This window comes from Rhinoderma darwinii, chromosome 4, assembly GCF_050947455.1.
Source record: "Rhinoderma darwinii isolate aRhiDar2 chromosome 4, aRhiDar2.hap1, whole genome shotgun sequence".
NCBI lineage: Eukaryota > Metazoa > Chordata > Amphibia > Anura > Rhinodermatidae > Rhinoderma > Rhinoderma darwinii.
Window position 1 is genome coordinate 404,551,889 of NC_134690.1, and position 22,669 is coordinate 404,574,557.

Sequence of the window (22,669 nt, forward strand, 5' to 3'; positions counted from 1 at the left end):
CAGGTGGACGGATGCCGGGGAGGGCTGGCAGGTGGACGGCTGCAGGGGAGGGCTGGCAGGTGGACGGCTGCAGGGGAGGGCTGGCAGGTGGACGGCTGCAGGGGAGGGCTGGCAGGTGGACGGATGCAGGGGAGGGCTGGCAGGTGGACGGATGCAGGGGAGGGCTGGCAGGTGGACGGATGCAGGGGAGGGCTGGCAGGTGGACGGCTGCAGGGGAGGGCAGGCAGGTGGACGGCTGCAGGGGAGGGCTGGCAGGTGGACGGCTGCAGGGGAGGGCTGGCAGGTGGACGGCTGCAGGGGAGGGCTGGCAGGTGGACGGCTGCAGGGGAGGGCTGGCAGGTGGACGGCTGCAGGGGAGGGCTGGCAGGTGGACGGCTGCAGGGGAGGGCTGGCAGGTGGACGGCTGCAGGGGAGGGCTGGCAGTGAGTTCGAAAACAGACCAAGTCACATCCAAGACCACAAACAACTTCACAAATAGACTGAAACCGAGGTGTGGGAGTGCTGAGCAGGGTCATGTAAGGAGATCAGCTATAGGATGAATATCGACCATCTGATCAGCTCCTGGCCCTTTAAAATGATGCTCACCACTATAGAGAGCCTGGCATCAGAGGGGCAGTGAGGGGGGATATCAGCCGGAAAGGTAATCTGGTAAATTCCATCTATTGTCTCCAGCAGGGGAACAGATGTCGCTCGGCCGACAAGAAGCATTTGAAATTTTCAAGCGGGATTATCCGGACAGAGTCGGCATCGAAGACAACAAGGCGCTGCTGAAGCAGAGGTGGGTGGCATGAGCTGGCGAAGTGTTCAGTGCTGAAATGGTGCCAGGGATGGTGGTGCACCTGAGCTTTATATGGAGTCAATAGGATTAGAAGCGCACACTAAGGTATTGTCCTCTCCTGTCCTCGGATCCAGCGTCCTACTGGTAACACTTTCTTTCAGTCTATATGTAATATCGAACCCTTCAACTTACCCTATAGTGATGTGTTACATAATGTATTCTACTCCATTCACATCCAAAGCGGCACGTACAATTCTGCAGGTATCTTGTTGCCTCTGCTGGTTCGGAGCCTGCAATGATGCATTGTGCAATATGTCGTGTCCTCTCTAGATCTCCCGGGTCCTGCAGAGCTGCATTTACAGTTCTGCTTGTTTCCTAGTGCTGTATAGGGCCGAGCGCAGTAAAACTCTTACATCCTGTGTCTGATAAACCACAGTCTGTTTCCAAGGGCAACCTGAAGAATTGGGATTTGCAGCTTTATATGTAAATAAAAATATTTTTGTTCGGAATAATGGAAGAAGCGCGTGACTGGCAAATGTATTATTCGCATGGGGTAAGAAAAGGTGTGAGATCCAAAACTGCAACACCGTCATATCTCGTGGTTTCGGAGCCTAAATGTTTCATGTCGTCTGTTTCTGTATGTTGCGGCAATACAGACACAGTGGCCACTAGTGGGCGCCGTGAAGCTCTTATACCCCCAATACTGCACATAGGGACTGACCGGTTGAGGTGTTGCAGGTTTCGTCTTATGTGATATTCAGACGCTACAATAACGGACGCAATTTCTTGTGTAAATGTAAACATTTCATGAAAAAGTCTCACCTAGGGCTCGTCCACACGTAACGGAATTGCCACGTTTTTTCCGCCCGGAAAAAAACGCAGCAGAATACGGTAGCAGCAAAGTGGATGAGATTTAACAAATCCGCAATAGCGGCGAGGACTCGTCCATAGAAGTCAGTGCAAAATTGCGGACGGCTACGGATGTGCATCTTTAGCCGTCTGTAGCTGCGGAAGCGCTTCCGGATCCCTCCGATCACAACAAGTGCGGCTCCCGGATCCCTCCGATCACAACAAGTGCGGCTCCCGGATCCCTCCGATCACAACAAGTGCGGCTCCCGGATCCCTCCGATCACAACAAGTGCGGCTCCCGGATCCCTCCGATCACAACAAGTGCGGCTCCCGGATCCCTCCGATCACAACAAGTGCGGCTCCCGGATCCCTCCGATCACAACAAGTGCGGCTCCCGGATCCCTCCGATCACAACAAGTGCGGCTCCCGGATCCCTCCGATCACAACAAGTGCGGCTCCCGGATCCCTCCGATCACAACAAGTGCGGCTCCCGGATCCCTCCGATCACAACAAGTGCGGCTCCCGGATCCCTCCGATCACAACAAGTGCGGCTCCCGGATCCCTCCGATCACCACAAGTGCGGCTCCCGGATCCCTCCGATCACCACAAGTGCGGCTCCCGGATCCCTCCGATCACAACAAGTGCGGCTCCCGGATCCCTCCGATCACCACAAGTGCGGCTCCCGGATCCCTCCGATCACCACAAGTGCAGCTCCCGGATCCCTCCGATCACAAGTGCCACTTCAAAATATAATATTCAAATGTGTGGGGTCCTTCAGAGCTAAAATTGCATTCTTGCTCCATCTATTAACTTAGATTACCCTAATAGGGCATATAAAAGGGGAAGGTGGTGTAAACTAGACAGGCCCTTTAAAGGGATGGTACAGGATAAAAATACATGGTTGCTTTCTTCTAGAAACAGCGCCACATTTGTCCGCAGGTTGCCTGTGGTATTGCAGCTCAGCCTCATTCACATAAATGGAACTGAGCTGCAATACCAGACACAACCCATAGGCAGGTGAAGCGCTGTTTTTAAAAGACAGCAACCATGTTCATGTAATCCTTAGCAACCCCTTTAAGCACGATTATATACATCACAAATGTCCCCATGAACGCGGCTTTATATGCGTTCTTCTCCCAAATGTTGAATAAATTGTTCATTAACTTACAAGATGTCAGGAGGCTGAAAACCGCTGTGATGTCACCCTATAAGAATACATGCCGCCTCTCTGTAGGGGTAATTATGGGATCATGTATAATACAGGACATTCCGGGTGGAGCAGGAGAATGTGGAGGGTAGTAGTGGAAATGATTGCCTTTCTGGACATCGGACTCGTCAAGGTTTTTCCTGCATCCTCTCATTCTCATCTTGCTGTTTGCGGGTGGCGAGGATTAGCTGGCGCCAGTCACTATGATCCTGCACATGTATCGTACCTTTTACTAAAGCAATTCTTAGAACTTGAAGCCTGAGGCCGTGTTCACATCTGCGTCAGGGCTTCATTCCGTCAGAACGGAGGCCTGACTGACAAACTGAAACCGTAGGTTTCCGTTTCCATCACCATTGATGTCAATGGTGACTGATCCGGTGCCAATGGTTTCAGTTGGTCTCCGTTGTGCAAGGGCTCCATCGTTTTGACGGGATGAATAGCACAGTCGACTACGGTATTGATCCGGTCAAAACAACAGAACCCTTACACAACGGAGACCAACTGAAACCATTGGCACCGGATCCGTCACCACTGAAATCAATGGTAATGGAAACGGAAACCTACGGTTTCAGTTTGTCAGTCAGGGCTCTGTTCCGATGGAACGCAGATGTGAACGAAGCCTAAGTTCAGTGACCAACCTTGGACAGGATTTGCTCTATATAAAGCCTTCCCTGGGGGCGGCCATATTGGAGGCACACGTTCTTCCTGTATTGTCTCTATAGATAGTTCTTCAGGATGTCTGTGCGTTATGGCAGCTTCAATGAATGGGGGGCATTTAACAGAGTCAAGGTCATACATTATCAGACTAGGGCATCATGGTGGCTCGGCACTATGGCCTTGCAGCGCTGGGGTCCTGGGTTCAAATCCAACCAAGGACAACATCTGCATGGAGTTTTGTATATTCTCCCCGTGCTTGCGGGGGTTTCCTCCCACACCCCATAAACATACGGATGGGGAATTTAGATTGTGAGCCCCAATGGGGCACAGTAAGTGATCACCTCTGTACAGCGCTGCAGAATATGTTGTAATAAATAATAATAATTATCACAGTCTCCAGGAAGAGATGAAGTACAGCCCCTCACCCAAAAACCAAGGAGTGACAGGAGTGCTGTATATAGAGCCTTATTTGTGTATATAGTTACTGTCATGCCATAACAGCTTTTTTTTGTACTGCTGGAGTGCTAGATATTACATCCCTCTAGCGATGATGAGATGACTCTGCTCATGCTCTCCCAATCTACACAGCAAAGTTGAGCAGTGAGCTGTAGGATGCAGGTAGTGCCAGCCTATTGTGTCTGCTCTAGTGGTCAGTTTGAAAACTTCAATATTTCAATATATTCTTACGTGGAAAGTCACATAAATATTTTTAAAAAATGTAAATATTCATAATAAAAACCTGATTTAAATAATATGTAATTTCCGTTTTTCCTTAAAGCTACCGATGCACATTAGATGAAAGTCGGACAAACCCAATTTCAGCAGGACTGGCCACTATTTAATGTATATGGTGTTGTCCCGACTCCCCTCGATGGTAGATGCGGGGACAGGGATCGGGCATGTTGGATTTTAACATGCCTAATCCTTTGTTCCCGCAGGAGATAAGCGGCTACCTGAGGAGTCTGGAGGGGTCAGGGTGGCCTGGCAGCGGCTTAGTCCCCTCTCCCCATTGGAATTAAATAAATATATTTTAATTGTGGAGTCGGGTGGAATAGCTGTCCGCAAAAGCTTTAGGTCCAATATCTGACAGCTCTGGATGTGACTGGAGTATAAACGTCTGTTAACACTGGGCAATTAATGTCAGTCATTAGTTTTAGAACAATTATGACCAGAAGTGCTCAGAAAAAGATAAAAAGAGAACTAGCATTTATTGTCAGTCTCCATCGCTCGCGCCTACATAAAAATCATCGCCAACAAAACACGATATGACTGCAGCGTGTGAATAGATCCTTATAGCCCCCCCGAAGAGTGCTGGCGACATCAGTCCCTCCTATATAAAAGGGGCGTTGTTACCCCCCCCCCGTTTATCTTAACCCAAACAATCGTCGGTCTTGTTAACGCAAAAATGTCACCTGATATCTGTCCAAAACCGAAAAAAGCACTCGTCCAGGCCGAGGGGGAATCGTATGTTCTTGTGTCATGGTTAGTGGACGGTCGGATGACCAGCGCTTTAATGGCGGACATTAGTGGTTGTCTCCCAGTTACCCGTGTGGGAGAGCGAGAGAACTGAAGCGTCTGAACACTGGTATAAATTTGCCATTCAGGAGCCTCATAAAGCTGGGTGATCCCTGTTGTTGCTGTTTTGGGGAAATCATTACTTGAACTCCTTTATTCTCTATACCCTGACGTGCTCCTCGCCTTCTGGGGCCCATAACCCTGCCTCGCTGCCCACTCCGGGTAAAGGGTTTTACGGCCGTTATAAATGTTTAATATGGGTAGAAAATCTTAATATTCCCCTTTCATATTCATTCCGGGATCCGGGTCCTGATGGGTATTTTTCATTTCTCTCCGTAGATTCGCTGAAGCTAAATCTTTGGGAGAAGACGTGAATGAGGTGCGGCAGCGTATCAGTGAGTACAGGGGTGGTGGCCGCAGATGAGGGAACACAAGTTATTACCCCAAAACTTCACCTGATTTTATGCCAAAATGCCGGCCAATAACGGTCAAAGGTCAATGTGGCACGGGGGGGGGGCATAGGTGAATGCAGGGGGGCTATGAGAAGCTCACTGGTGACTCCCATAGGTGAATGCAGGGGGGCTATGAGAAGCTCACTGGTGACTCCCATAGGTGAATGCAGGGGGGCTATGAGAAGCTCACTGATGACTCCCATAGGTGAATGCAGGGGGGCTATGAGAAGCTCGCTGGTGACTCCCATAGGTGAATGCAGGGGGGCTATGAGAAGCTCACTGGTGACTCCCATAGGTGAATGCAGGGGGGCTATGAGAAGCTCACTGGTGACTCCCATAGGTGAATGCAGGGGGGCTATGAGAAGCTCGCTGGTGACTCCCATAGGTGAATGCAGGGGGGCTATGAGAAGCTCGCTGGTGACTCCCATAGGTGAATGCAGGGGGGCTATGAGAAGCTCGCTGGTGACTCCCTTAGGTGAATGCAGGGGGGCTATGAGAAGCTCGCTGGTGACTCCCTTAGGTGAATGCAGGGGGCTATGAGAAGCTCGCTGGTGACTCCCTTAGGTGAATGCAGGGGGGCTATGAGAAGCTCGCTGGTGACTCCCATAGGTGAATGCAGGGGGGCTATGAGAAGCTCGCTGGTGACTCCCATAGGTGAATGCAGGGGGGCTATGAGAAGCTCGCTGGTGACTCCCATAGGTGAATGCAGGGGGGCTATGAGAAGCTCGCTGGTGACTCCCATAGGTGAATGCAGGGGGGCTATGAGAAGCTCGCTGGTGACTCCCATAGGTGAATGCAGGGGGGCTATGAGAAGCTCGCTGGTGACTCCCATAGGTGAATGCAGGGGGGCTATGAGAAGCTCGCTGGTGACTCCCTTAGGTGAATGCAGGGGGGCTATGAGAAGCTCGCTGGTGACTCCCTTAGGTGAATGCAGGGGGCTATGAGAAGCTCGCTGGTGACTCCCTTAGGTGAATGCAGGGGGGCTATGAGAAGCTCGCTGGTGACTCCCATAGGTGAATGCAGGGGGGCTATGAGAAGCTCGCTGGTGACTCCCATAGGTGAATGCAGGGGGGCTATGAGAAGCTCGCTGGTGACTCCCATAGGTGAATGCAGGGGGGCTATGAGAAGCTCGCTGGTGACTCCCATAGGTGAATGCAGGGGGGCTATGAGAAGCTCGCTGGTGACTCCCATAGGTGAATGCAGGGGGGCTATGAGAAGCTCGCTGGTGACTCCCATAGGTGAATGCAGGGGGGCTATGAGAAGCTCGCTGGTGACTCCCATAGGTGAATGCAGGGGGCTATGAGAAGCTCACTGGTGACTCCCTTAGGTGAATGCAGGGGGCTATGAGAAGCTCGCTGGTGACTCCCTTAGGTGAATGCAGGGGGCTATGAGAAGCTCACTGGTGACTCCCTTAGGTGAATGCAGGGGGCTATGAGAAGCTCGCTGGTGACTCCCATAGGTGAATGCAGGGGGGCTATGAGAAGCTCGCTGGTGACTCCCATAGGTGAATGCAGGGGGGCTATGAGAAGCTCGCTGGTGACTCCCATAGGTGAATGCAGGGGGCTATGAGAAGCTCGCTGGTGACTCCCTTAGGTGAATGCAGGGGGGCTATGAGAAGCTCGCTGGTGACTCCCATAGGTGAATGCAGGGGGGCTATGAGAAGCTCGCTGGTGACTCCCATAGGTGAATGCAGGGGGGCTATGAGAAGCTCGCTGGTGACTCCCTTAGGTGAATGCAGGGGGGCTATGAGAAGCTCGCTGGTGACTCCCATAGGTGAATGCAGGGGGGCTATGAGAAGCTCGCTGGTGACTCCCATAGGTGAATGCAGGGGGGCTATGAGAAGCTCGCTGGTGACTCCCATAGGTGAATGCAGGGGGGCTATGAGAAGCTCGCTGGTGACTCCCATAGGTGAATGCAGGGGGGCTATGAGAAGTTCGCTGGTGACTCCCATAGGTGAATGCAGGGGGGCTATGAGAAGCTCGCTGGTGACTCCCATAGGTGAATGCAGGGGGGCTATGAGAAGCTCGCTGGTGACTCCCATAGGTGAATGCAGGGGGGCTATGAGAAGCTCGCTGGTGACTCCCATAGGTGAATGCAGGGGGGCTATGAGAAGTTCGCTGGTGACTCCCTTAGGTGAATGCAGGGGGCTATGAGAAGCTCGCTGGTGACTCCCTTAGGTGAATGCAGGGGGCTATGAGAAGCTCACTGGTGACTCCCTTAGGTGAATGCAGGGGGCTATGAGAAGCTCGCTGGTGACTCCCATAGGTGAATGCAGGGGGGCTATGAGAAGCTCGCTGGTGACTCCCATAGGTGAATGCAGGGGGGCTATGAGAAGCTCGCTGGTGACTCCCATAGGTGAATGCAGGGGGCTATGAGAAGCTCGCTGGTGACTCCCTTAGGTGAATGCAGGGGGGCTATGAGAAGCTCGCTGGTGACTCCCATAGGTGAATGCAGGGGGGCTATGAGAAGCTCGCTGGTGACTCCCATAGGTGAATGCAGGGGGGCTATGAGAAGCTCGCTGGTGACTCCCTTAGGTGAATGCAGGGGGGCTATGAGAAGCTCGCTGGTGACTCCCTTAGGTGAATGCAGGGGGGCTATGAGAAGCTCGCTGGTGACTCCCATAGGTGAATGCAGGGGGGCTATGAGAAGCTCGCTGGTGACTCCCATAGGTGAATGCAGGGGGGCTATGAGAAGCTCGCTGGTGACTCCCATAGGTGAATGCAGGGGGGCTATGAGAAGCTCGCTGGTGACTCCCATAGGTGAATGCAGGGGGGCTATGAGAAGTTCGCTGGTGACTCCCATAGGTGAATGCAGGGGGGCTATGAGAAGCTCGCTGGTGACTCCCATAGGTGAATGCAGGGGGGCTATGAGAAGCTCGCTGGTGACTCCCATAGGTGAATGCAGGGGGGCTATGAGAAGCTCGCTGGTGACTCCCATAGGTGAATGCAGGGGGGCTATGAGAAGTTCGCTGGTGACTCCCTTAGGTGAATGCAGGGGGCTATGAGAAGCTCGCTGGTGACTCCCTTAGGTGAATGCAGGGGGCTATGAGAAGCTCACTGGTGACTCCCTTAGGTGAATGCAGGGGGCTATGAGAAGCTCGCTGGTGACTCCCATAGGTGAATGCAGGGGGGCTATGAGAAGCTCGCTGGTGACTCCCATAGGTGAATGCAGGGGGGCTATGAGAAGCTCGCTGGTGACTCCCATAGGTGAATGCAGGGGGCTATGAGAAGCTCGCTGGTGACTCCCTTAGGTGAATGCAGGGGGGCTATGAGAAGCTCGCTGGTGACTCCCATAGGTGAATGCAGGGGGGCTATGAGAAGCTCGCTGGTGACTCCCATAGGTGAATGCAGGGGGGCTATGAGAAGCTCGCTGGTGACTCCCTTAGGTGAATGCAGGGGGGCTATGAGAAGCTCGCTGGTGACTCCCATAGGTGAATGCAGGGGGGCTATGAGAAGCTCGCTGGTGACTCCCATAGGTGAATGCAGGGGGGCTATGAGAAGCTCGCTGGTGACTCCCATAGGTGAATGCAGGGGGGCTATGAGAAGCTCGCTGGTGACTCCCATAGGTGAATGCAGGGGGGCTATGAGAAGTTCGCTGGTGACTCCCATAGGTGAATGCAGGGGGGCTATGAGAAGCTCGCTGGTGACTCCCATAGGTGAATGCAGGGGGGCTATGAGAAGCTCGCTGGTGACTCCCATAGGTGAATGCAGGGGGGCTATGAGAAGCTCGCTGGTGACTCCCATAGGTGAATGCAGGGGGGCTATGAGAAGTTCGCTGGTGACTCCCATAGGTGAATGCAGGGGGGCTATGAGAAGCTCGCTGGTGACTCCCATAGGTGAATGCAGGGGGCTATGAGAAGCTCACTGGTGACTCCCTTAGGTGAATGCAGGGGGCTATGAGAAGCTCGCTGGTGACTCCCTTAGGTGAATGCAGGGGGCTATGAGAAGCTCACTGGTGACTCCCTTAGGTGAATGCAGGGGGCTATGAGAAGCTCGCTGGTGACTCCCATAGGTGAATGCAGGGGGGCTATGAGAAGCTCGCTGGTGACTCCCATAGGTGAATGCAGGGGGGCTATGAGAAGCTCGCTGGTGACTCCCATAGGTGAATGCAGGGGGGCTATGAGAAGCTCGCTGGTGACTCCCATAGGTGAATGCAGGGGGGCTATGAGAAGCTCGCTGGTGACTCCCATAGGTGAATGCAGGGGGCTATGAGAAGCTCACTGGTGACTCCCTTAGGTGAATTCAGGGGGCTATGAGAAGCTCGCTGGTGACTCCCTTAGGTGAATGCAGGGGGCTATGAGAAGCTCACTGGTGACTCCCTTAGGTGAATGCAGGGGGCTATGAGAAGCTCGCTGGTGACTCCCATAGGTGAATGCAGGGGGGCTATGAGAAGCTCGCTGGTGACTCCCTTAGGCATAGAAATTATAGTGACCTACAGGTGTGAAAGAGCAACTGGAAAGAAGAAGCAGCAGGTTTTACCCCTAAACAACAATGCAGCTGTGTAAGGCTCTGTTCACACCGGCTGTAAATACGGAGCTTTTCAAGGGAAAACAGCCTCTGATTTTCAGCCGTCTTTTATGCATCAAACGTTTTTTTGATGTGTTTTTTACGTCCGTTTTTGGAGCTGTTTTTCTATTGACACAATGAAAAACGGCTCAAGAAATGACACGCACTTCTTTTTTACGGGGCATTTTTTTACGCGCCGTTTGTCAAAAAAATAAAAATAAACGCACCATGGGAACTAAATGTCGTTTTTCCCATTGATATCAAAGGGCAGATGTTTGGAGGCGCTCAGCCCCCGTATTTTCAGCCGTTTTTTGGGGCGTTCACAGCACGAAAAAACGTCTGAAAATAAACCGTTTGAACATAGCCTAAGAGTTTCAGAGCTGCAGGAAGCCGGTTCCCACGGTGTAGATGCAGCGTACATTGTGGCCTATAGCTCTGTTCATCCTGTGCCTCCTGGTTCATGCATTAGAATGGTAAAGCTACAGTGACTGCTGCCACCTATACATGCAGATCTGTAGGGATCAGGAAACACTGTAAAGGTGGATTTCTGACAGGTAACGATCGCCGCACGTCGATCGCCGCACGATTAGCTCCATTTACATGGAGCAATGGTCAAAATGTGCGGGGAATGTTAAAATGCTTGTTTATCCCCATACATTTCCATTTTGACAGTAACACCTCCCCTGTTAAGGGCTCTTACACATGACCGTGTGCGTCACCCGAGTCCCGTCCGTGATCCGTGGAAAGATAAGACCTGTTCATGGATCGGAGAGTCGGGTCACTTTTCACAGACCTGATTCAACCATCGGGTGAAAACTATTGGGTGCCACTCAGATGCCGGGGGAAAAAAGGCCCAAGTGGCACCTGGTCGTGTGCAAGAGTCCTAAAACCTGGATCTAATAAAAGCAGGTGATGCCGATTTAGATGCAGAATGTATTGTGATCTAGAGATTTGTTCATCCTGTGCTTCCTGGTTCATGAATAGAATGGCACAACTACAGTGAAGACTGACATACAGGCAGAGTAGTAAGTAAGAAAGAGCAGCAGGTCTGAAGCTCCGTATAACAGGGCAGATCGTGTGCATTGGGTGAGCACGGTGCCATGCGAGATCCAGATTTTGGGTGCAGTGAGTGGATATCTTAAAGAATATTTCCATCCAAACGGTAAAAAAATTGTTACATTTAGGAGTTAGTGCAATAATTATTCTTTCCTAATTATATAGTGTCCAGTCTGCACAAGCAGAGCTGTAATGTAAAGCATGGGGGAGGGACAGTGCAGCCATCCGAGCCTCTGATGAGAACATATATGTAATATACGGTCTTCACTGTATACAGCCCGCCTCTGTATTATTTACTGGGCGTCTGCCGTGATTTATCCTCCTGTCTTTAGATTCACCAGATTTTGCTTTCAGAAGGAAAATTTATTTCAAGTGCAAAATTTTTCTACTTTAATATTAAAAAAAATATCTGGAGGATTATTGTTGTGCTGAATCTGGGGGTGTTTGATTTCTGGTGCGATGAAAGGAGGAATGTGGTAGTGTTCAGCCAGCTGGCCGCCACGTGCATTAGTCAACACGCCCCCCGAGGCCAATGATTGTGTGCGGACATGGTTTATCCAATTAGATCCCAATAAATGAGACTCGCTGTCCGGAGATGGACGCCTCGTGATCGGCACCTCCGTCTTCTGCTCTGATCTTATATGATCTATATCATATAACCTGTGATTACCGCATACACAGACTTCTAGAGCAGGGACAGATCTCCATCCAGGACGGCTGCAGAGGCTTCCAGTTCACCCCAGAGTCCCTCTCCTGCTGCAGATTGGGGTGACCTGATGCAATGCTCGTCCCTGGGATTGTAACCCGGATTAGATCTGGAGTTTTATTTTATGAAACCATTGGTTTGATAGGATTTCCTGGGGCAGGCAGGGGAGGCACGGTTTGTCTCTCCTGCATTTTACTATGTATAGATCACTTACACCAGACAGGGTTTGTCACCGCGCAGCCAATCACGTGTTCTTGCCTACCAAAACCCACCATGCCCCCCTTCACTCTACAATGAAAGGAGCCTTCAACCCATCCTGATTTTGTCTCTTGTTTCTCTGTCCTATCTTTCTTTCTTTTTTTATCCCCATTTCATCCACAAAGTTTCCTCCTCAGTCTTTTTGTTTTTAAAAATGTAATTGACATATTCTCAAGGAATATATTATGGCAGAAATTGGTATGGAAGTGCTATTTGAGCTCCACACTTCTGGGATAGGAAGTAGCTGTGTGATATCAACCATATTCACTCTGATGGGGCTAGTTTCTCTGTCACCCGGTCACCCAGAGGATCCTCATCCCATCCCTCCCACTATAAAGAGACACGCTTGAGACAAGTTCTGGTATCCGTGACCAAATGTTTATTTGTCCATCTGAGATTATGCCCCACCGGACGAAGCCTCCATCCTCCTTTATAGCCTAGAAGGTATTGATGGAAAGTGTCATTTAATGGTGACCTCAGCGGCGGAGGAAGTAGCTATCTTCTCCTATTCAATAGAAACCCATATGGCTGCACCTTGGACATAACTGCGGAAAGGCCTAGGTCACATGTAGCAGTTTTATTGTCCATCCCAAGACTCGGACCCCAAACAGTTTTTGTTCAGATATTTTGGATAACATTTTTCCCTGTATACCTCTCTCAAAGACTTCTAAACCGGGGTATGTGGTAGACTATGGACCTGAATTGATTAATTATAAGAGATGAGACGATCTGCTGCTCCAATTTATTTTACAGAAACCCTAAATGCAGATATTAAGGGTTTCCGCCTGCAGGGGAGCAGACTTTGTTGACACAATCCACTGTCCTTGTCCGCTCCTCCTCCTCCTCCTCATCACTGCTATGTGACATACAGCTCCACTAGGTGATACTGGGGTCACCTCTCCATTTTATAAATTGCTTTATTAGGGGGGATCAGAGCCTGAATCTTTCCACCATTTACTTATTATTTTTTTTAAATAAATAAGTCCAATTTCTGTGCTGATTAATTTCCTAATTAAATCTTTTTTAACAGTCAGAACTTAGTTTTTCCGATACAGAGTTCCAAATACCCTACGTAGAATTAAATGAAGCTGCCTTAAGCCACCACTAGAGGGAGCTGACTGCATACTGCACTATTATTGAGCTCTATGTATAAACAGTATGCAGTCAGCTTCTAAGCTCCCTCTAGTGGTGGCTTCAGGCAGCTTAATCATTTAATTCTATGTCTATGCAGTGGATTTGGAGCTCTGTATCCGAGAAAAATAAGCCCTGACTGTTATAAAGATCTATTGAGAAATTAATCAGCACAAAATGTTGGACTCAAAACCCACGTGGTGTTAAAATGTGGACGTTCACTATAAGCTTGCGACGTCCCAGGCAGAGAGGAGTCCAACTCTACCGGTCATGTAACGGCTATGTAAACCTCGGAAAGGGATTATATATATATATTCGTGTGTTTGATGCAACTTTATAATTCATTTTTATTCATTATTTTCACTTTTTGAGATCCAGCAGCTGAATCCTGTACCTGTCAGATCTGCGGGACTGATGGGTTAAGTGTCAGCGGGTGCTGCGGGTCTCTGATCTGACTACTTTTTGAGAAACGTGAGACCCCCGAGTTATGCATGACCTCCCCTGACCAGCCACCCCACCTCGGGGTCTGATGTACACACCGCGCTGACACAGGACATACCTTCATAATCTAATCTGATGATTCACTGCGTCCAGTCTCAGTCCTAACCACTGTTTCTATTAACTTCCATCAGACGTCTTTACACAAGACCAGAAAATTCTTTATCTATTCTGGGAAAATCAACAGGACAGTTGGAGCAGGATTATTTGCAGCACTGAACATTCTTCTCCTCGTTAACATATTTGCTGATTGATTCAGTGGAAATTCAGTCAAGAAGGTTTTTTCTGTAATACTTGGGTTGGGCGTTTCATAACCAGGCTCACTGAGGGGCAGCTACATCTTGAAGAGGGTAGTGGCGGTGGCGGTGGCGGCGGCGTGCTTCAACCATCGAGGCGCACAGTATCCAGGACTTGGGGCTTTGGGTCTTCTACACTGACCGGAAAGAAGGACATGTGACACATAAGGAGGGGGACATGCTGCATCTATGATTTACTTTATTTGTGAGGCAGGAAGTAGCTTGCTTCTCCTCCTATTTGAATTTTCGATAGAAATGAATATACATGCAGCCTGGGACATAACTGCATGAAAGGAATAATAAGACGCACATTTTTTTTTATTCTTTACTGGTTTTCTTCAGCTTGTAAGTTAGTGAACCTCGAAAATAGGTATAAATGAAGAAATTGTTCTGTAAAAGGTTTTGTTTCTGGTTTCAGGTAAGTAAAGCTTACTGGGATATTCCAGCCATTTACATTTCTCCCTTATCCATGAGATGGGGGAAGGTACAACTTCTAGGACCCCACTGAACGCTCGGATAGAGGACCCCTGTCAGCTTTCCTGGGGTCCTGCACAGTGAGAAGGATATGGAGGGGTTCTCTCACTATGATTGACTGCTAGAAATAGCTGAGAGAGTGAGGAGGGGGATCTTATGGGTGACCAGGTGACAGAAAAAGCAGCCCCATGACAATCAATATGGCTGGCAGGATGTAGTTGTCATACAAAAAAAAAAAAAAAAAAAGGAAACTCCTCCTTCTATATAAAACCATTCTATAAGAGGCTTTATCTAGTTAGAGACTCCATTGTACGTGTGCTGGATTTTGGCTTTTTAAAAAAAAAAATATTTTAGTGTAGCAGAGTGCGCAGCGTGTGAGTATTAACTATTCCCCATTGTTTTACATGTAAGATTACTAGTGAATATTACAATGAACAAGTGTCATGATCTGAGCTCCTCTCCTGGCCGGGGGCCATAACGCTCCGCTGCTAATTGACTGAGGTGAACCCTTCGTGTTTATCCCGTCCCATTAAAATGCCACATAAGGACAGAGAAACCACAAGGAAGTCTATGGGATAATCAGTGTCAGTCTCCATGTCTCAGGCTGCGTATCATCTGCTTAATGAGAAACAGGATCTGTCTTCATGTGTGTAGACAGAGGTTATTAGAGAGAGCTCCGCTACTAACCACCAACTACCTGTACCGGAATAGTGAGTGCGCCGGAGTCTGCAGAGTAACACTCGCGGTACACGTCTCCGCTATACAGAGGGCCATGAACACTACTGGACATGACCATACAAGTTACACCCATGTATAATGCTCCGCAATTGCATCTTGTGCTGATTTACTGAGTTACACGTCATATACTTCAGCCCCAGCCAGAGCTGCAATTCTTATACACCAGTCACATCCAGAGCTGCATTCACAATTCTTACACTCCAAATTTATCCAAAGCTGCATCCACAATTCTTCAATATTTGAATCCTATTTAGAGCTGTAGTCGCAATTCTTATACACCAGTCACATTCACAATTCTTACTCTGTTTGCATCCAAAGCTGCATTTACATAGTATATATAGTTACATAGTTACATAGTTTGTACGGTTGAGAAAAGACACATGTCCATCAAGTTCAACCAAGGGATGGGAAAGGGGAAGTAAAAATTTCTACACATAGGAGCTAATATTTTTTTGTTCTAGGAAATGATCTAAGCCTTTTTTGCAGCATCTCCTGTCCCTGCTGTGACGGCTCCTGCGGTGTCTCCTGTCCCTGCTGTGACGGCTCCTGCGGTGGCTATTCCATAGATTCACAGTTCTCACAGTAAAGAAGGCTTGTCGCCGCTGCAGGTTGAACCTTTTTTTCTCCAGACGGAGGGAGCGCCCCCTTGTTTTTTGAGGGGGTTTTACATTGAGAAGGATTTCACCATATTTTTTGTATGTGCCATTAATATATTTATATAAGTTAATCATGCCCCCCCTTAGTCGTCTTTTTTCAAGACTAAATAGGTTTAATTCTTTTAATCTTTCCTCATAACTTAAATTCTCCGTGCCCCTTATTAGCTTTGTTGCTCTTCTTTGTATTTTTTGCTCCTTTCTATGAACTGGAGCCCAGAACTGAACTGCATATTCTAGATGAGGCCTCACTAATGCTTTGTAAAGTGGTAATATTACATCCCTGTCCCGTGAGTCCAGGCCTCTATAATACACGACAATATCCTGCTGGCCTTTGAAGCAGCTGATTGACACTGTGCTGTTATTTACGCTATGATGTACAAGTACACCCAGATCCTTCTCAACAAGTGTAGCTCCCTCGAAGGCCGAATTCACATGAAAAACTTCACAACTGAGGTGCAGCGGTGCTGTACACTGCGGGTCGCGTTATCACGCACCCTCCATAGACTAGAGTCTATGGTGGGATGCGCCAAGCGCAAAAAAATAGCACACGTCCTATTTTCTCACGGACCATTTACGCGCTCCGTTGAAACAACAACCGTGGGAACGGCCACATTGAATTATATAGGTCCGTGTGACGGCCGTTGTTTCAATGACCATCACACGGACCTATTGCACATTCCTGTGTGAATTAGGCCTAAGACATACGATGCTGCAGGTTGTTGGTACCCAGATGCAGAACTTTACATTTATCTACATTAAACCTTATTTGCCAAGTGGACGCCCAAACACTCAGTGCGTCCAAATCAGCTTGTAATTTACAAACCTCTTCCATAGACTGAACATTACTACATAACTCTGTGTCATCTGCAAAAATAGAAATAGTGCTATGAATCCCATTCTCTATAGTCCGGTCCAGAATTATTTGGACAGTGACACAAGTTTCGGCATTTTAGCTGTTTACCAAACATATTGAATATCCAGTTCTATAATGAATATGGGCTTAAAGTGCAGACTCTCAGCTTTAATTTGAGGGCATTCACATCCTAATTTGAGGTAGGGTTTAGGAATTACAGCTCTTTCATATGCAGCTGCTTCTTTCTCAAGTGACCAAAAGTAATTGGACAATTATCTCAAAAGCTATTTAATGGGCTGCATGGACTATCCCCTCATTAATCCATCATCAATTAAGCAGGTAAAATGTCTGGAGTTGATTCCAGGTGTGGCATTTGCATTTGGAAGCTGTTGCTGTGAACCCACAACATGAGGTCAGAGGAGCTCTCAATGCAAGTGACACCGACCATCGTCCGGCTGAAAAAAAAATGAAGAAATCCATCAGAGAGAAGCACAAATGTCAGGAGTGGCCACATCAACAGTCTGGCGCATTTTTATTTTTTTTAAACGCGCACTGGTGATATCGTGACCTCCAAAAGGCCTGGACGTCCACGGAAGACAACAGTGGTGGATGATCGCAGAATCCTTTCCATGGTGAAGAAAAACCCCTTCACAACATCTACCCCAGTGAAGAACACTCTCCTGGAAGTAGGTGGATCAGTATCTAAGTCTACCATAAAGAGAAGACTTCATGAGAGCAAATACAGAGTGTTCACCACAAGGTGCAAACCAATAATCAGCCTCAAAAATAGAAAGACCGGATTAGACTTTACCAAACAACATCTAAAGAAGCCGCCCAGTTCTGGAACAGCATGAAACTAAGATCAACCTGTCCCAGAATGATGGGAGGAAGAAAGTATGGAGAAGGCTTGGAACGGCTCATGGTCCAAAGCCACCACATCCTCTGTAACACATGGTGGGGGCGGTGTGATGGCACGGTGGAGGCGGTGTGATGGCACGGTGGAGGCGGTGTGATGGCACGGTGGGGGCGGTGTGATGGCACGGTGGAGGCGGTGTGATGGCACGGTGGAGGCGGTGTGATGGCACGGTGGAGGCGATGTGATGGCACGGTAAAGGCGGTGTGATGGCACGGTGGGGGCGGTGTGATGGCACGGTGGGGGTGGTGTGATGGCACGGTGGAGGCGGTGTGAGGGCACGGTGGAGGCGGTGTGATGGCACGGTGGGGGCAGTGTGATGGCATGGGCATGCTTGGCTGCCTGGCACTGGGTCACTAGTGTTTATTGATGATGTGACTGAGGACAGAAGCAGCCGGATGAATTCTGAAGTGTTCAGGGATTTACTTTCTGCTCAGATTCCACCACATGCAGCAGGTTGATTGGACGTCGCTTCACAGGACAGATGGACAATGATCCATAACATCATGCGAAAGCAACACAGGAGATTATAAGGAAAGAAGTGGAATATTTAGCAACGGCCGAGTCACCAGATCTCAACCCGATCCAGCATTTCACCCCGATCCAGCATTTCACCCCGATCCAGCATTTCACCCCCGATCCAGCATTTCACCCCCGATCCAGCATTTCACCCCCGATCCAGCATTTCACCCCCGATCCAGCATTTCACCTGCAGAAGACAAAACTTAAGGCAGAAAGAGCCACAAACAAGCAACAAGTGAAGTTGCCGCAGTAACGGCCTCACAAAGGAGGAAACCAGCGTGTGGTGATGTCCATGGGGTCCAGACTTCAGGCCGCCGTTGCTGCACAGGATTCTCTACAAAGTGTTAAAAAAAATACATTTTATGTATGGGAAAGTTCATTTGTCCAATTACTTTTGAGCCCCTGGAATGAGGCGGCCGTGTAGAAAAATGGCGGCAATTCCTAAACGTTTCACAGGAGATTTTTTGTTCAACCCCAAGAATCAAACCTGAAAGTCTAAACTTCAATTGTATCTCAGATGTTTCATTTCACATCCAATGCAGTGGCAGCAAAACCCAAATCATGAAGATTGTGTCACTGCCCAGATCATTCTGGACCTAACTGTATATCATTAATAAATAAGTTGAATAATAGTGGTCCCATCACAAATCCCTGGGGTCACCACTTACAACTGGGGACCATTCAGAGTAGGAATCATTGACCACAACTCTGGATACGTCCTGGAGACAATTCTCAATCCAATTACAAACTCTACTATCTAAACTTATATTCGCTTGCAGTTTCCTTCCTGAGTAGCTGACTAAGGGGGAGGGGTTAGCTGGTACCAGGTGGTATAAATCAGGCCTCAGTACTCTGTAGAGCCTGCTCTGTGGCTTGAAAAAACAAGTGGGTTGTAGATCAAGTGGAGTTCCAAAAACCGGAGTTCAAAAGAGGCGTTAAAGCCCCTGTAAGTGCTCTTCTACTTCTTTTTCTTTTTGATTAACACCTGTTCGCTGTTTTTTTTGTAACTGGGATAATGGATAGCAAGATTGAAGGTTTTCTTCAGTGCACAGTTTGCCATATGTATGCACGACTGGAGCCGGAGTTCCAGGGTGAGTATCTCTGTGGCAGATGTGAGCATGTTGTTCACCTGGAAGCTCGTATTAGAGATCTGGAGGAGCAGAATGCAACACTGAGGAGGATAGACAATCTTGAGCTGAGCTTGCTGCTCACGGAGCATGCAGTTAGTGGGTTAGAACTGGAGGGTGAAGACATGGGTGAGCAGGATCAGGTAAGTAGCTGGGTTAATGTAGTTAGGGGCAGTAGAAAGGGGTCAAAGACAAGGAAGGCCGATCCGGTTTCTGACATTCCAGGCAAAATTGCCAAGTTGGGTGATGATGCGAGGGTGTCAGTCTCAGAAATGGCAGCCCTAGTTTATACTAATCTCCCAAACAGCCGGGAGAACAGCCCAGCTAGTAGTCGGTGGGATGGTAATGCAGGTAAGCCAAGACAATTGATAGTTGTAGGGGATTCTATAATCAGGAAGACGGATAGAATAATTTTTCGCCAAGACCACCTCAACCGAATGGTTTGCTGTCTCCCTGGTGCCAGGGTTCGGCATGTGGTGGAACGGGTGGAGAAATTGCTGGGAGGGGCTGGTGATGATCCAGCTGTCGTGGTCCATGTCGGTACCAACGACAGAATAAATGGTAGGTGGAGGAGCCTTAAGAATAATTTTAAAGAACTAGGCTACAAGCTGAAGGGAAGGACCTCCAAGGTTGTATTCTCAGGAATACTGCCTGTGCCATGCGCATCACAGGAAAGACAGCGGGAGCTCAGGGAGGTAAATGCATGGCTGAAGTCTTGGTGTAGAGGAGAAGGATTTGGGTTCCTAGAGCACTGGGCTGACTTTTCATTGGGGTACAAACTGTATTCTGCAGATGATTTGCACCTAAATGGAAGGGGGTCCGCTGTGCTGGGGGAGAGAATTCTAGCTGGGGTGGCGGAGTATTTAAACTAGGGCTGAGGAGGGAGGTCAATGTAGAAAAAAAAGGGGTAGCCACGTTAGAGAGGGGTCAGACTATATTGGTGGGGGGAGAAACAATGTGGGGAGAGGACTAGGCAACAAGATAAGGAGATCCTTTGGTTACAAAACATCAGTGTAAATAAAAAGGCCCAATTTATGTCAAATCACATTTCTGATAATAAAAGTGAAAAACTGACAGGCAAGTTAAAGTGTATGTTCACAAATGCCAGAAGTCTAGCAAGCAAAATGGGGGAGCTGGAGGCCTTTATACTGGAAGAAGATATCGATATAGTTGGTGTTGCTGAAACATGGCTGGACTCTTCACATGACTGGGCTGTAAATCTACAGGGTTTTACACTGTTTCGGAAAGACAGGACAAATAGGAAAGGCGGTGGTGTATGTCTGTATGTGAGAAGTGATATGAAGGCGGTGGTGTATGTCTGTATGTGAGAAGTGATATGAAGGCGGTGGTGTATGTCTGTATGTGAGAAGTGATATGAAGGCGGTGGTGTATGTCTATGTGAGAAGTGATATGAAGGCGGTGGTGTATGTCTGTATGTGAGAAGCGATATGAAGGCGAGTGTGAAAGAGACAATAGTGGGTGAAGACTGTGAGGAGGTTGAAACCTTGTGGGTGGAATTAGAAAGGGAGGTAAACACTGAAAAAATTACTTTTGGTGTAATCTATAGACCCCCCAATATAACTGAGGAGATGGAAGGTCAAATATATAAACAGATGGAGCGGGCTGCACAGGCGGGTACTGTAGTGATAATGGGAGATTTTAATTTCCGGGATATTAATTGGTGTCAGGGTTCAGCTTCAACTGCAAAGGGGAGACATTTCCTCAACCTGTTGCAGGAAAATTTTATGGGCCAGTTGGTGGAAGACCCGACTAGAGGTGAAGCTCTGTTGGATCTGGTGATTTCTAATAATGCAGATCTTGTTGGGAATGTCAATGTTCGTGAAAACCTCGGTAACAGTGATCATAATATAGTTACATTTTACCTATACTGTAAATAACAAACGCAGGCTGGGAGGGTAAAAACATTTAATTTTAAGAAAGCCAATTTCCCCAGGATGAGGGCGGCAATTCAGGATATAGACTGGGAAGAACTAATGTCAAATAATGGGACAAATGATAAATGGGAGATTTTCAAATCTACTTTGAGTAATTATAGTGCAAAATGTATTCCTATAGGTAACAAGTATAAACGACTCAAATTAAACCCCACATGGCTTACACCTTCTGTGAAAAGGGCAATACATGACAAAAAAAGGGCATTTAAAAAATACAAATCTGAGGGTACAGCTGTAGCCTTTGTAAAATATAAAGAGCTTAATAAAATCTGTAAAAATGTAATAAAATTAGCAAAAATACAAAATGAAAGGCAGGTGGCCAAGGATAGTAAAACAAATCCTAAAAAATTCTTCAAGCATATAAATGCAAAAAAGTCCAGGTCTGAACATGTAGGACCCCTAGATAGTGGTAATGAGGAGTTGATCACAGGGGATCAAGAGAAGGCAGAGTTACTAAATGGGTTCTTCAGCTCTGTATATACAACAGAAGAAAGAGCAGCTGATGTAGCCGCTGCCGGTGCTGAGGAGCTGATGTAGCCGGTGCCAGTGCTGAGGAGCTGATGTAGCCGGTGCCAGTGCTGAGGAGCTGATGTAGCCGCTGCCAGTGCTGTTAATACATCAGTTGATATACTGAATTGGATGAATGTAGATATGGTCCAAGCTAAATTAAATAAAATAAATGTGCACAAGGCCCCGGGACCAGATGGGTTACACCCTAGAGTTCTTAAAGAGCTTAGTCCAGTTATTTCTGTCCCCCTTTTCATAATATTCAGAGAATCTCTAGTGACTGGTATAGTGCCAAGGGACTGGCGCAGGGCAAATGTGGTGCCTATTTTCAAAAAGGGCTCTAGGTCTTCCCCGGGTAATTATAGACCAGTAAGCTTAACATCCATCGTGGGGAAAATGTTTGAGGGGCTATTGAGGGACTATATACAGGATTATGTGACAATAAATAGCATTATAAGTGACAGTCAGCACCGTTTTACTAAGGACAGAAGTTGTCAAACTAACCTAATCTGTTTTTATGAAGAGGTGAGCAGAAGTCTAGACAGAGGGGCCGCTGTGGATTTAGTGTTTTTGGACTTTGCAAAGGCATTTGACACTGTCCCCCATAGACGCCTAATGGGTAAATTAAGGACTATAGGTTTAGAAAATATAGTTTGTAATTGGATTGAGAATTGGCTCAAGGACCGTATCCAGAGAGTTGTGGTCAATGATTCCTACTCTGAATGGTCCCCGGTTATAAGTGGTGTACCCCGGGGTTCAGTGCTGGGACCACTATTCAACTTATTTATTAATGATATAGAGGATGGGATTAATAGCACTATTTCTATTTTTGCAGATGACACCGAGCTATGTAATATAGTTCAGACTATGGAAGATGTTCATGAATTGCAGGCAGATTTAAACAAACTAAGTGTTTGGGCGTCCACTTGGCAGATGAAGTTTAATGTAGATAAATGTAAAGTTATGCATCTGGGTACCAACAACCTGCATGCATCATATGTCCTCGGGGGAGCTAC

General features: G+C 48.0%; 1 protein-coding gene across 1 annotated transcript in view; it reads left to right on the top strand.

The window, feature by feature from the left end:
* Window positions 1–675: 675 nt before the first annotated feature.
* KIF6 (kinesin family member 6) overlaps window positions 676–22,669 on the top strand; it is a 78,446-nt gene continuing 56,452 nt past the window's right edge. The window contains exons 1-2 of the mRNA XM_075863486.1: window positions 676–778; window positions 5,346–5,401. Coding sequence (XP_075719601.1) covers window positions 684–778; window positions 5,346–5,401 — 151 coding nt within the window. The 5' untranslated portion in view covers window positions 676–683. The remainder of the gene's footprint in view (window positions 779–5,345; window positions 5,402–22,669) is intronic.